The sequence below is a fragment of the Lichenostomus cassidix genome, chromosome 1Aa (assembly GCF_008360975.1).
Source record: "Lichenostomus cassidix isolate B80296 chromosome 1Aa, HeHo_3.0, whole genome shotgun sequence".
In the NCBI taxonomy this organism is placed as follows: domain Eukaryota; kingdom Metazoa; phylum Chordata; class Aves; order Passeriformes; family Meliphagidae; genus Lichenostomus; species Lichenostomus cassidix.
The window spans coordinates 43,811,522-43,827,291 of NC_139480.1; the positions used below are offsets into that span (position 1 = coordinate 43,811,522).

The 15,770-nt window shown below is 43.3% G+C and overlaps 1 protein-coding gene across 1 annotated transcript in view; it reads left to right on the forward strand.

Annotated features, from left to right (window-relative positions):
• The window catches only part of ELK3 (ETS transcription factor ELK3), a 35,050-nt gene that overhangs the window by 14,654 nt on the left and 4,626 nt on the right, over window positions 1-15,770 (forward strand). Inside the window, exons 2-4 of the mRNA XM_085046949.1 lie at window positions 1,720-1,928; window positions 9,434-10,228; window positions 15,183-15,305. Coding sequence (XP_084903075.1) covers window positions 1,722-1,928; window positions 9,434-10,228; window positions 15,183-15,305 — 1,125 coding nt within the window. The 5' untranslated portion in view covers window positions 1,720-1,721. The remainder of the gene's footprint in view (window positions 1-1,719; window positions 1,929-9,433; window positions 10,229-15,182; window positions 15,306-15,770) is intronic.

Here is a 15,770-nt window from a genome sequence, read left to right on the forward strand (position 1 = left end):
TTCTGTTTCCAGAATCCCTAACACTCCTAAGAGCCTCAAATGACCTTTGAAACCGCTGCATAATTATGGTGTCACACAGCTGGGCATCAGGGAGAAGTTTTTTGTCCTTGTCATTCAGACGGGATTCTCAGTTAATTAGAGAAATGAGGATTTCGAAGATTTGAGGATTTTTTTGGTAAAATCATCATTAATTCTAAAAACCATTGTTTGGCCACTGTACTTAGAAATTATTTGATCCAAATCCTGTTTCTCCGTAAAACCATTGACAACATTCTCTAGTATCATTAACTCGCTTTACCCTAGTGAAGCTTATGCGATTTATTTTTCTTTATCCTAGTGAGCCTTACGCACCGGGATTTCCTTCATGCTGGGGCAGCCCTGGAGAGGAGGCTGTTCCCTGCCGTGGATAGCTGGAAGTCTTGTGCCCTCTTGTGGTCCTCACATCCAGGGAAGCGTCAGGCAGCGAGCCTGGCATCCTGTCAGTGTTATATGATGGGGCACAAACAGCAATAGGCTGGGAAACAGAATGAACGAGGGCGCTAAAAATCGTGAGCGTGGCTAGGTAAAGACAAAAATATCCATTGTTTCATGCACAGAGGGAAGTCAGGTAATAGCCCCATTAGCACCATGGTCAATCAACCCATCAATAGTAGCAATAAATCTGTGTGACATGACATATCCAAGATAAGAATCAGAAGAGGCCAAGAAAAAAATATTTGATCCAGTGTTAACATGCTAAGGCTGGGAATGTTTTTGAAAGTGGGTGAAAATCTCATTTTTTTATTCTGTAGTTTAAAAGGTCAATTTTAGCGGCATCTTCATTAAAATGGTAAGTTGTTAGCAGTGATAATGCTCCCAGATTTTAAGTTGTGTATATACCTGTGCTGAGTTGGAATATAGCTAGCCTTCAGTTTATCCCTTTATTGCAGTGCCTGAACAAAAGATTTTTTCTAGAGAGGGCTCAGTAGCACAGGGAGTTAGCAGAAGAAAAAGCAATATTAAGACAACATTTGGCAGAGAAAAAAATGTTCAAAAAACCTCAGATGTGAAACTCAGGCACTGTTAAAAATATTCCTAATTCTCAGTAGTACCTATGATAATGAAAGAAAAGATCCCTGGTAAAGAGATTTTCAGGGTAAACATCACTTACTTTACTTTGCTTAAGTGTACTGAACTTGCAGCATTTCTGAAAAATAAGGAATATCTTTTGAGCTATTAAACTGTCAAATAGAAGCAGCAAGAGTAAATTCAGGCCCTGGAATAAACAAAAGGCAAAGGCTGTATGGTGGTGGGAGGGGGAAGGGATGTGGTTTCTGGTCCTGACAGTAAACAGCAGGTTTTTAATATCATTTCAGTGGATATTTATATTGAATCCTTCCCTCCCCACCTTGTATGTTCCTTTGAAGAGTGATTGCTTACATGGAATGGCAGATGCCAACTGGAGGTGACCTTGTATAACGTGAACTATGTGGGCAGTGCTTTTCTAAATACTTCCTCTATTTTATGTGTCTCTTCAGAAAACAGCAATGGGAAAAATACTGAAACAGCAGTGGAAGACCTGTAGGTCTTGTGGATGTTTGGTTGTAAATGACATGGTAGCTTCCTTTCCTCAATTACGCAGGATGACTCCTGCGCAGAGCTTATGACTGAAATGAGTGTTGGGTGGAACTTCTGCTCCCAAATGTTTTTCACACTGTTGCTCTCCTTTGTCCCTTGTAGGTATGGAGAGTGCAATCACACTGTGGCAGTTCCTTTTGCAGTTGCTGCTAGACCAGAAACACGAGCACCTCATTTGCTGGACGTCTAATGATGGCGAATTCAAGCTACTCAAGGCAGAAGAAGTGGCTAAGCTGTGGGGACTCAGAAAAAACAAAACTAATATGAATTATGACAAGCTGAGCCGAGCACTCAGATACTATTATGACAAGGTAAATTTTGTTATTCTCATGCAGACTAAGAAAATAGAAATGCTACCAGTTAATATTTGTCCTCTCTGTGGAAGCTATTCAAAAGTTGCTCTAACTAGTCAAGATACTAGAAGGAAAATATTGTAGAAAACAAATACACAAATGTTGTATAAAACAAATGATGCATATTCACATTTCTCAATTTTAGACTCCAGTAAATTCAAGGAGTTTCCAAATTGTTTCTGCACCCTTATTTGGATGAATATTATATTGTTTTTACTAAGTGATATTAAATCTTCTCAGGATTAGTTCTCTTTAAATGAATATTTTTCAAGAAGATATCTAAATTCCAAGTTATTAGGTTTTACTATTTCTTGAAGATTAATAATAAAGACTGTTATAGATTTTGTATATTAAAAAGGAACACTTTATAGACATGCTTAGTGGCCTGTTCTCATCTTGATTTTCAGAAAAGGTGGCGAGATGAGATTATACAGTGAGTAATACCAGTGTTCAGCTCAGGGCATGTTTGCTGCCTGCACAAAGCAGAGGAAAGCAGATACTGTTTCTAGACTGACCTTAGAGTGCTGTTACGTATTATTTGTAGTGCACTAATTCTTGAAGGGCACACTGGGGCTGAGTTCTATGCAGTCTAACACAGAGATCAAAAAACATGTTGACTGCCAATTAACAATGAAAAATTTGACGATCAGACTTTTCATTACTCAAAAATACTCCTTGTCCTAAAAAAAAAAAAAATTAGTTCTAGATTTAGAGCTGTTAGTGTTTTGTCCACTAGAAGTCAGATTTTCCCACTTAACATGTTTCAAAGGTGGCCTGACTGAGAAGGCACAAAAGGATTCAGTGAGGACAGTGCAGTGGCTGTTGCAAGCAGTTGGTGTGATAAATCCCCTTCACTAAGTGCTAAAAAGGCTTCTGCTCAGCATGGGGAAGCTTGCTTCATTATAGCACTCCAGCCCCTCTGGTTATAAACTTGACTGGGATCAATGGAGACAGAGTGCCTGCTGGTGCATGAGCAGCATAGCGAGGCAGAGCCCAAATATGCAGTTCATGACTGAAGAGACATTGCTTAAAAACAAGGAACAAGATATTTGTAGCACTTGTGCTTTGAGATCTCTCTGAGCTCTTTGAAGTAATGGAATATAATGTCTCCTTACTGGAGACTCTCTTGCTTCTTTGATCCCTTAACCTTTTTTTTTAACCTGTTGTTTTTAGTTCCCCACCTCCAGCACACACACACACCCACCTTTATTATCTGTTTTGTCTCTGCTCAAGCAGCATCTGCCAGAGTGGCTGTACCGTTTCTTCACCAGGACTCTGGCAGAGGCAATTCCTTGTTTGTAGATATGCTCTTCTGTCTGACAGTTTTATCTAAGTATGGCACAAGGATTTTGGCCATCTTTTCAGGAGTTCTGTACCCCAATGGAGGTTGTAGCTCCTAGATGGAAAGAAGGATAAGTTTTTTCTTCCCCATGTACTGCAATTAAAGTTTGAACCCCAACCCAAATCTATGGCTATTTCTATTTAAATTGAAAGAGTAACTCCTTTAGAAGAAAGCAGTGGGAGCTTCTCACTCTGTGGGTATAGTGTTTTGTGTACTGTAGGTTCCCAGAGAGTGGAGAAAGGTGGACTATTGGGAGGGTGCAGAGGGACAGAGCAACTTGCTGCAGGTTTTGAAGTGTGAAAGATAATGGTATGAGATAGTAGATAATGAATCCGTGTAGACTGGCAGGGAGTGCTCAGCAGTGGGTTCAGTCTTAAACGCCTCAGTAGAAGTCAGGAAGGGGAGGAAAGGCCCCTTGACATTCTTCTTTCCCCCTGCAGAACAAAAGGGGAAGGACTGGGGAGGGGAAAAGAGCCACTCTCAGACTTTAATGCTCTTTTCCTCTAGACCATTCACCAATTGGTGGGATAAACCCAAGAGCAGTCTAGACTCTCTTAAGAGGTAGCCTTAAGGAGCCTTCTGAGATCCTTGTCCCCTCCCTGCTTGTGTGCAATGATGGGTATGTTGGCAGCTGGGGGTGCTGGGGCAAATGGGATGCACACTGAAAGATGGGACAAACACTGAGCTGCAGATGGGGGAGTGGCAGCAGGAAAGATAAGCAGAACTCTGGAAAAGACTTCATTTGCACTGTGGAATTATCAACAGGGACTTCTCTACCTATAACCTAAGTGATTTGGCAGCATGTGAGTTTGAGACAAGGGTCAGTGATTTTTTAGAAATTATGGTGGCACATGGGCTGGACCTTCCTTTTTTGGACTGCCCTCTGCTCTTACCCCATACAGCTGACACTGAACTGTTTCATGGTCTATCTTTGAAATTATTCACCATGGAGAAATAAAAAACCTGATCACTGGATAAATGGGAGGTTATGAGCTCTGTCTTTTGCTTGGGGGAAACACTGGCTTGTTAAAATTCATCATCTGATTCATCTCAACTTAAAAGTAAATTAATTCCAGTACTGGAGAAAAATAACACAATTAGGACAAGTTCCTTAGCCTGGCTTTGAAAGCAAGCATGACATGCTGTTGAGGCTGATGGCTAGATTTATGTTAAATTCACACAGAAAGCACCCCAGGAAATGTAGAGTATGGCATGTCTTGATTGTAATTCGGTACCATGATTATAGTTGCTAAAGGTTTGTAGATAATCTGAAGACCCCATTTCCTGTTTTATTTGTTCCCCAAATTCCTTCCCCTCCCCCCCACCTTGTTATTTTTATTTAATGCATTTCCCCTATTGCCTCAACAGAGCAGCAGCACAGATGACAGATAGCACAGAGGAAAGGCATCCTGCACTCTACCTACAGCTTGTGTCCATCATGTCACACACTTCTGCCGGTCAGAAATCTCTTGTAATGCTTTCAAGCAACGAAACGCTTCAGCACTGTTACCACACAGAGCACTTTAGCTTGAAGTAAAATACCTTTAAAAGTAGGGCTAATAAGTTGCTTTTTTCTTCTTGAGTTGCCCAGTTACTTTGTTTTTCTGGTTGTTGTAATGGCACATGTCTTTTGGAAGTCACCAGGGGTTTCAAGACTATGACAAGTCCCTATGAATATTTCAAGATGACACCACAAGAGAGAAGCTAGTGAGTTTTTCCCATGAGGGGTATTTTTTGAGGGAAGGAGGGTAAATCCAGGAAATTACATGCAGATACTGACATTAATAGGATGTAGCAGTTGTGGAAGTCAAGTCCTCAGAAGTTAGAAAAAAAAGAATCACAGTTCCCTGGGTAACCCTAATGTTTGCATGAGTTATGCTGCATCTTTAATTACACAGTCACATACTGTTGTGCTGAGCAGCTATTCAATATTTTTGCATCCTCTCTGAACAGTATATGGCCCCAGGCTTTACTCAGTGAGTGCTATTCAGTCTGTTTCAGTTTTAGTTTCAGTTTTAGTTTCAGTTAATGGCTGCCCACTTGTTTAGATGGCTTGGCAGTATCATGTATAGTATTAAAATAATATGGGCTGCTTTGTGCTTATTGCAGTGCAGGGGACAGGGCTTCTCAGGTGCTCTCAGGATGGAGAGGTGCCAATGCATTCACTCCCCCCCAATAACAGGTCAAACCCAGTAACCTAGTTCCTGTTTTTAACAGGAACAGCACGTGTGGGTGGCAGCATGAAAGAACTGTTTTGAGACGAGGGTCCCTTGCTTGGGTGCTTACAGAATAAAGTGATAATGCAAACTATTGTTTTGCTTTTGGGAAGGTCTCTTAAGATACCTCAGGGGAAATAGAATCCTGCAATGAAACGATAGCAGTGTGATTGTGCTGGAGTGCCAGCTATACATTATGTAGTGGTGCAGGTAAGAGGTGTTACAAGGAAATACTTCAAGGAGCATTAGAAAGTACCTTTGTAGAAAACTGGAAGGAGCTTCATCCAAGAGTGGAAGTCAAGAAAGTGCTTGGCTGGAATGGCATAAATGGTTATATAGTGCTATCTGTATGGAAAAATGGGAGTAAGGAATTTGATACTCCCGTAAGAGGTATAGAGGAGAAAAACCAAGAACACCTGCCTCAAAAAGAGCCATTAAACAGTTCATGTTTGATGTGAGAGGAAAGGGATGTCCAGTAGAGAGAGCAGAGAACCGGGTCATAGGTGCCAGCCAGAGAAATAACCTTTGCCTTCCCGATGGAGGTGAGTGAGGAAAGACTGAAATCCAGCTAAATGAGAGCCTTGATCTTCCAAAGGTCAGGACAGGTGCACAGTGTAGTAGCACCTATGCCTGCATCAAAAATTTTGCACAATCTGGCTTCTACACACACAGCATAATAAACATAACTGCATAATCTAGGATGTTAGCAGAATCTGCCTGTCTGCACATGCTGATGTGGATACCTCCCCATTTTTTAGAGCAAACCATCCTGCCACAGGTACCTCCTGCCAGCTTATGTATTTCAGACACTGGAGTGTGAGCAGCCCTCTGTCTGGGTAGGGATCCCAATAGCTGGAAGCAGCCTGGATACAGTTCTGTGAAGAATTTATAGCCTGTGTTTCTAAACGTGTTGCATCCCCCAGTACTCTTGGAGCCAGGGAACTTGCAACACATCCAAGTTGGGACTTAAGACAGTAGCTACAGCTGTGGTCTTTCTTCTTTCCTGACCAGGCATGTTTAGTACCTACAGACCAGTTCATCCTGCTCTGTCATAAATTTTGAGCTCTCAGGCACCCTGAGCATAGGTCACTTCCTGGGAGGAGGGAAGAAGTCCCAGTCTGGTCTTCCTACTCCTAAGGTCCCTCATTAGTCTGAAGTTCAGCTAGGAAGTTGGTCCCATTTCCCAGCTGAGTCTCCCAAGAGGGTCCTGCAGCCAGCAAACTTGCTAGCTAACAGGTTTGGGCCAAGCCACTGAAATCCTTTCGTCACTCTTGGTAGTATAGTTACACATTTGCTCTAAATGGCTCAAACAGGGAGTAGGAGTCAGAGCTGATGAAAACAAAGCACAAACACTTGATAGATTTCAGGAGGGCTCCCAAAAGTTGTAGTGTGTATACACAGTTGACACAACCCCTCCCCAGTATTTAGTTTAAGCTGCATTGTATCAGCAGCTTTCTCAGCACTTCTCAACAGGGTGGGGTGGTCACCTTTGCTGTAGTCACTGTTTTGTAGATGGGGGCAGAGGAGGAGAAGTGTGAAGTGTTCAAATGAGGAACAGTCAAGAAGCCAACAGCAGAGGGGCATTCCCTGCTGCCCGCCCTGAGTCTCAGAGAGCGTTGTCTCTTGATAAATTTTTTTTTTAAGCTGATGGACTGGAGCCCCTGCTCTTGTCCTGGTTGCTCATTTCTCCTCCCCAGCAGCTGCATGGACCCAGCAGTCCTTCCCTGGCTCCCTGCAGCCCTGGCCAGCAGCCACTAGTGCTCACTGCATGCCTGCTCGTGAGGGATTTTACCTAGAAAATTCAGACAACAACAACAAAATAAGGCTAAATGTTCACATACACTTACTCTCCTGCTACCAAGCAAGTGGTCTAGTCGTCCTGCAGATGCATTCTTTGCTCTTTCAAACTGCTTGTTTTGGTGCCTGTCACTGTTTGGAACCATCATAGCTTAGAATGATTCTGACAGATCACTGAGGTTATGGCAAAAACACGCTGCTTTTTACCTTCAATTATTTGTCAAAAAAATATAGAAAACATTGGTGCCTTTCAGAGGCACTTCATTAATTTGTGTCCTTACTTTTTCTTGCACGCTGATGGAGATTTCCTCGGGCTACACATCTAAGAGAAGCCTGCAAAGTGCTTGAGGGATCTGCACTCGAATCTTTTCATCTCCAGCCATCGTTAAGTGGGCTTTTGCTGCAGGCTGGAGGAGTGGAGGAGCAGCACTGCGACGTTCTTAAAATATAACTATATTTAAAAATAACAAAGGAAGGATAAACTCACCAGCCCGTTCAGTTGCTTTTTATAGCAGTGTTCCCCCGTTTCAAGCCTGCATCAGTGTAAAAGTGCAACCCTTAAATACATTCAGTCTTGTTCTGCTGGGAGTCACATTTTCCAAGGAGAATCTCAGTTGCTAGTGTTTGAGCAGAGGGGAGCCATTATTTTAAATTAAAATATATATATTAAAGAACTAAAACAAAAATTCAGTTGGGATGGGTTTTTTCATATGTGAGTAGTTGGGAGGTTTTGCTTTTTTGAAAAATAATGCAATGCAATATTGAGAGTGCAGAAAAAGTGTATTCATCCAGTGTTGCACCTAATTAGCAGTGAAAAAAATAACCTAGGCCAAGCCCAAAGCCATGGGAATTAAAGCTTGTGCAGATTGAGATTCTGTGGGCTAACTATTTGTACTGAACCTCTGGAGGGCAAAAAAAAGACACTGCAGCATCTGCTAGGTGGGTTGATGTGTGTAAAATTCAGCATGGAAGAGGGCAGCTTTGTGCCCTTCATCTGAGCTTGCTGAATTTTATTCTTCTCTTTGCTACAGATCCCTGTTATCAACTTGGGAAACAACGTTTTCCATTTGTGCCACAGCTCCTGACCTGTGAGGCAAAGCTGCATCCCAGGGTTCTTTGTAGGGTTAGTTTTGTATTCAAGAAGGTGCCTGAATGAAATGCCAGGACATTCAGACAGATGAATTACAGAGTGCAGTAGCTCAGCTGAAAGACAGAAGAGGTTCTGATAGCCAAGTGCAGATTCTTCTTTCACAAAATGATCCTTGCTTTTATGACTGAACAAGGTGTAGTGCAGGCTCTTACAAGCACCCAGCAATATGTATTGTCCATATATATAAAGACATTATGTTTGTATTCCCTTTCCTTATTTTTTTTTTCATTTTCAGTCAATTTAACAAACGTTTCCACTATTGGTGTTAGAAGCTGTGGTAGAATGAAAAACCAATTATATTTTTAGGAAATTTGTAAATATTTACATTTCCAAATGTACAGCAAAGCAGATGTCTGCAGAATACCAGCTGGAGACAGTCCAGCAGATGTGCTGGACTAAAGGGAAGCCTCTTGGAAAGGGTTTTTCAGAGATGACTTTATAAACTCTCCACCAGGGGCTTCAAGAAGAGAGAAATTAGCATGGAAATCTCAGGACATACTTTTTCTTTTGTTCCACAGCACTTGGCTTAGGGTGGTAAATGTTCCAGTCCCTAGGCCAGGCCAATTGGTGTCAGCTTTGCGGGGTGTAAATGAAGGAGTTTGCCTTCATTGTGGAATGCAAGTGGTGGCATGGCTCCAATCCACAAGGCAGCAGAATTGCTTTTACTGTAAAAAAAAGAAAATCCCAAGCTGCTTCAGAGGAAACAGAAGGAAACAAAACCACCAGTAGGTCTTTGTCACCTAGTGATGGTGAGTTTGTTGGAAACCATGAGCAGCTGGGAGTGGACTCCTTGACTGAGCAGAGAGAGGTATTGGAATAAGCCAAGGGTGATCAGCATTTGCAGCCCCAGGAATTGACCTGCGTAGCTTGATGAGGGAGCAGTGCCCCCATCCTTGTGTTTGCAGTACTGAGTGCCTCTAAAATGCTGATCTTTGTAGCACCTTCTTTGTATTTGCAGAACATCATCAAGAAAGTGATTGGACAAAAATTTGTATACAAGTTTGTCTCCTTTCCTGAGATTTTAAAAATGGATCCACACGCTGTGGAAATCAGCAGAGAGAGCCTTTTGCTGCAGGACAGCGACTGTAAGATGCCTCCGGAGAGCAGGGATCAGCACAAGCACAGCTTGTCAGCACTGAAAAGCACAAGCCGTAATGAATATATCCACTCTGGCCTGTACTCCTCTTTCACTATCAACTCTCTGCAGAACCAGCCAGACCCTTACAAGGCAATCAAAACAGAAAAACTGGAAGAGAAGTCAGAAGCAAACACACCAGTTGAGGAAGTCCGGACTGTTATCAGATTTGTGACAAACAAAACAGACAAACAAGTTACGAGGGCTGTGGTGTCGTTGCCTTCTACTTCTGAAACAGCAGCTGCCTCTGCATTCCTCAACTCTTCAGTATCAGCTAAAATATCTTCCTTAATGCTACCCAACAGTGCCAGCATTTCATCTCCATCATCATCCTCCTCCAGGTCACCATCTCCTTCTCCCACCTCACCCCTCCCTACAGAACACAGGAGCTTCTTCCTTGAGTCCAGTTGCCACGACTCAGATTCCCTTGAGCCTCTGAACCTCTCCTCAGGCTCCAAGGCTAAATCCCCATCTCTTCCCCCAAAGGCTAAAAAACCCAAAGGCTTGGAAATCTCTGCCCCACCTATGATTCTCTCCAGCACTGACATTGGTTCCATCGCCCTCAACAGCCCTGCGCTTCCTTCGGGATCCCTGACTCCAGCTTTCTTCACTGCACAGGTAAGACCTGCCTGTCTCCAGGCTTTCCCTTCATGTGGCCAAGAGTGTTAGTTCTATGAATCTGTCAACATCTGATGGGGAAAAAACCCCAACATATAGGAAAGAAGGAAACACAGCAGCGCTCTGAGCAAGGGGTGAGAAGTAGGTTCCTCCTGGCGTTTTTTCCTAATTGATTGTGGGGAAAGCCATCACAGTTCACAGACTGCCTGGAAGGATTAGGAGATAGGCAGCTGTTAGTGAACTGTTTATCAGTTCAAACCAGCCTACAAAACCAGATCTTCAAAACAAACAGGAAAAAGCCAAAAAGAAAACCACAGGGGTTTTGTAGGTCACCACTTAAGCATGTGGGATGCTTGGTTAGATTTCTGTGCTAGATGTTGCATCCATTTAAACAGAGGGACCTTTTTGTTAATTTTTGAATACAGGGCACATTAAGTGGTTTCTAAGACAGACTCTAAAGTCAGTTTCAATTTCCAAAGTTGTACATATCCAGGGAGTACTTGCCAGAGCTTCCCTTCAGCACAGACCTACTGAGTAACCAGAAGGTTATTTTATTCTTTTTAATAACATATTTGTGGTAATGTCAAGAGCAAGTTCTCATTTTCAAGCAAGTCTATAGAAAAAACCCTCAGAGTTCAGAGCAGAAGGGGAAAATCTATATAGATATGACTCAGTGTGTTCATTGGTGAGTTTTGTCTTACAATACATCCTTAAAATTAGGCAATAAAAATCCAAGAGTAAAATTATCCTAATGTGGAACATCCCCTAAAATCCCCAGACCTGAAATAACAGTTGATGCAAATACTAGCATTGAACATAGCAAACTGGACAGTAAATAGATAAGCACAAAAGTGTGTTGCAGGTCCTCACTCACTTCAGGCTGTCTAGGAGACACATGGTATCCAGGATCCTATCACGTCTTCCCTGTTGGAAGGTGTTGGAGGTGTTTGATGTGGGCAGCATTGTGTGCCTGCATGGCACAAAGGCCTGGCAGGAGTGAGAGTGTTGGCAAATGCTGTCAGCCAGCACAGCACTTGCTCATTCTGAGGTTTTCATCTGGCTGCAGAGTGAGTTTGCGCAGCTCAAGCACACCTCTGAGCAATCGAGATACAAAGTTGTGTCACCAAGGAAGAGTTTGTGGGCTGCCACCTGCCATTTTTGACATCATAAAGCCTTTAAGTGAAGTTATGTTTGGCAGGAAGAACAGAAGTGTGGCAAACCAAAACTGAGATGCATTGACAAACTTATAACCTCTAACTGTGGTATAACCACAGCATTTTGTCTGTAGGGAGCAAATCTGACAAATCACATCAGGTGCCAACCAGACACAATGACTGTAAGTTATTACAAATCTGCTTTAATCTACTGCTGCCCCAAACCACAGGATGAACAGAGATTTGTCTCTTCATTTTGTAATTATTTCTTTGAATATTTAATTTCCCATTCATCTATAAACTGGTGTACTTGCTGCCCTGAAAGATGTAGAAGGGAATTATGTCAAGGACTGTGGCACTCCTTTAGCAGGAGGGATAGCTAAGGCTGTGATGAGTGTGACACAACTTAAAGCCATCATAAATCTTTTTTACAGGTCGTCCTATCACAGAAGAGGCATATGGCATCTGTGTAGGATAGTTCCTGTCTCTAATTATGTAAACTTTTGGCTATATAGCAACATAGTTTTTATCCTCTCCTTTAGCCTTCTTTTTCTAGTGTGGGTGAGAAGCATCCTGCATCCTAAACACTTGTCCTACTGAATATAAAATAAAAACTACATAACAGCAGTGTTCAGATAACTGTAGTATCACAATGCAAAGTAACTAAAGCCATAATATAGACTGGAAATACGCAGTTCATCCCCTTATTCAAGGAAGAGCATGCATATCTCAAACATTCTCTGATTTATAAGATCCCAGTGTGATCTGGGATGCTGCTGCCATGGGCAGGTGCAGAACAGGATGTCTGCTTCAGGAGTGATGTAGGTTCTGAGAAGGTCCTGCTGCCTCAGAGGGTATTTCAAATGGCTTTCTGCTGTACCTGCTGGTCATGAGGAATACCCTCAGGTGGAATGCTGAGAAAAGGCACATGATAGCCACAATCAATTTCAGAACAGAAATGTATGTGTGACAGCACTTGCCTGTTACTTAACAGCTAGAAGTGGCAAGATTGTACTTACACACATTGTCACAGAAGTCAGCCATGAGCATCATCACTTAACATAATCCTATCTGTGCAATGAATTATTTGTATTTAAACTGTTCCTGTGCTTAGATTATAATGACATTTGTCAAGTAGGAATTTCCCAATGGGCTCTACATCTAATGCCAGATGTACAGCTGTGTGAGGGCAGAAAATGAAGTGACACATCAATTTCCACATGTAATTTAGGGATAGCCTGTCCTGTAGTGTTGTTTACACTTAGGTTTCCGCTGGTGGTTTTGATGCTTGGCTGATGACAATACTGAAAACAAGCCTGGGAGGCTCTGTGCGCTTTCTGCATTAAATATTAGACAGATTTGGAGGCTTGCTTTGGCTGGCTCTTGGTTCTGGCAGAACTTGCAGGCATTAGTGCTCTGCTCATCACAGGATATGAGCTTTTGCTTAGCACTGTTGTTAGGCATGTTAGCGTGCTTCCAGAGATGAATGGAGGGCAACTCAGTTTCAGGTCTCTCTGAAGACTTGCTCTGGCTGCGTCTAGGTAGGGATAAACACCTCCAGGTTTTCCTCATTATTTTCAAAAGACCCTCTTAAGAACTGCTCTTTCAGTTCTGGATGTCAGCAACTTCTCAGAGAAAAAAAAACCAACAAAACAGAGGCTGCTCCCTGGAGCTCTTAGTACAGGTGGCACAATGCTATGTCCTTAGTTGAATGTTGTTGGGTCTGGCTGCTTACATCTTTAGCTTTAAGGTTAGTAGGCTCTTCTGTAAGTAGATCTGAGTATTTATCCTGACCTAATTCAGTGTGTTGTCAGTCTTGTAAATCTCCACCGAGAGCTGCCAGTGGAACATCAGCTTGAAATGCAGCACAAGAAAGCTCTCACTGGTGCTGTTGATTTCCTTCCCCATGAAGGCACCACGGTCCTGGGAAAAGAGTGTTTGTAAAGGAGCTGTTCACAAGGGCCTGCTTGTCAAGTGGTTGTTTGGTTTTTTTTTTGACAAGAGCTGTCACTTGATGAGACCAAGACTGAAGCCTTTTCCTTGCCAGGCCTCCACCCACTTTTTGCCCCTTTTGTTGTCATGCAGATATATCCCAGCCCTGACTGGTACTCCTGTGACATGCTGATTTACTGCATCAGCACCTTGTGCTCTCCCAGTGATACCACAGGTTTATTACTCCTTGGGACATAACTCTGGTTTCTTCCATGGGGTTTGGCGTTTCTGATCCACCTTCTTCAGCACAAGAAAGGTGGCAGGGTCCTTTCCTTGCACAGCTCTCCACGAACCCCACTTCTTCTGAGATTCCTTAGCACAACCGTTCAAGAGCAGCCAAGGTCTTTGTATTAAACAGCCTTTCAGACACCTGAATCACCAGGATAACTTTAATATTTGCAGCTCCTTGTCTTTCCCATCTCTTCTGCTGGTGCCAAACGAATTGTTTGACCCTGTTGTGAACTGCAGTGCAAGCATGTCACAGCAGGTCTGTGCTCCTGAGCATCTGCCCAGAGCCCCAAACAGCGCAGAGATGCCTCAGGCACTGCTTTGGCAGTGATGTGTGTGATAGTGGGAGATGCACGTGAGCTGTGGCAGTGCCTGTGTGAGCCTGCTCTCTGCAGGGTCCTGGCAGGGAACGGGCTGTCATGGGCCCTGCTGCCAGCAGCTGGCAAGGGACACCCTGGTGGAATTGCCCTGTGTGGGAATTTGTATTTCTGGCCCAGTGGGGAGCACCAGAGTACATGACATGCTGTTTACTACAGGGAAATGCAGATACTGTTTTTCCTTTACATATTTTAAACTCTGAACAAAAGGATGGCCCAATTCAGCAGAGCACCGAGGCAGTTGTCCTACACAGCAAAGCACATGCTTGCTTGCTAAGTGTGTACTCAAATTCCATTAAGTGCTTTGCTAAATAGGACTGATTTTCATAATTGGCATCAAGATTACTGGTGAGATTAACTCATTATGCCATTACTTTTTTCAAAATTGTCACATGTTCTTTTTTGGAATGATAAAAGTTACTCTGGATACAGAATAATTCACATAATTCTTCATTTGAATGAAGATTTGCATGTGCTCTAGCTGTAACTCCCTTCCAATTATGCTTTAAGAATGCTGAGGGCAATCCCAGCAATCCTTGTGCACTATGGCTTTGGAATGAGACACCTCTGAGCTGGGAAAAGCCTTGGATTCTAAATTGTTGCCATTTTGGTTCTTTTCAAACAATTAGCGGTGCTCTCTGCTGTCCCCCTGGGCACCCAGCCCATACACCTGCCTCTCCCTGCTTAGGCTCTGCATTGCCACCTTCTTGAAGCCTCTTCCATGACACAGAGGCACCATCAGGGGAGTAAATATCACAGGCCAGCAGTGACTCTTTCAGCTCCACACACGATTGCAGTAATGCTTCAAAAGCTGCAGTCAGGTCCAGGAATTGCTGCCCTTCAAAAGGTAAAAACTGATTCTGAAGGAGACTAGGTGGTGTTGGCAGGCACTGAGGCACACATGGTGTTATTCTGTACGTTACACAGTTGCATAAGTCTAGTTTAAATAAACAGTAACTGGGCACCTCATTAAGCAAATAGAAATTAAACCAATTTGCATATGAAGGAATATTAAACGTGCAGGTATTGACCATGCAGAGACAGGATGCAGGGCTGGGTGGGCAGCTGCTGCTGACCATGCTGTATGTCTGAATTCACTGGGAAATAGAGCTGGTAGACGATGTGTATTGCTTTAGGGGTGGTCTGTGCTGTATGGAGCTGCAACTCTGAGCTGTGCATCACAGGGTGTTTTTTCTCTTGCAGACTCCCAATGGATTATTGCTGACCCCCAGCCCACTGCTCTCTAGCATTCACTTCTGGAGCAGCCTCAGCCCTGTTGCTCCTCTGAGTCCTGCCAGGCTGCAGGGACCAAACACTCTGTTCCAGGTAGGTCTCCCCAATGCACAGGTTTCATTGCTAAAGGTACACACATGGGGAAGAGACATTGGTGAAACATCTCCTCACATCAATTTGGAGCTTTTCAAACAGATCAAGAAAATACAGGAGTTAACAGGCACTTTTAAAGAGAGGCCTGCTTACTTGTATCCTCTTGGCAGCACAGTCAGAACCTACAGGGCAGTGTCTGCCACAGCAAGCACACACATTGCATGTGAAGGAGAGAGAAATAAATGCAGTGAGAGCAGGTAACTGAGCTCTCAGAGGTGCAGGAAGAGAGTGCAGACCAGTCAGTGACAAGCCAGGAGAGGGTCAGAACACAGACTCACAGACTCTCACCCAGTGAGGTGGGTGTAGGTTTATCCTTTTGTCCTAATAAGCTACTTCTCACTGAGAAAGACAAGGCATCTGAACCTGAAGGCTCCATTTCCAGTTCTCCTGCCAGTTATCCATGTG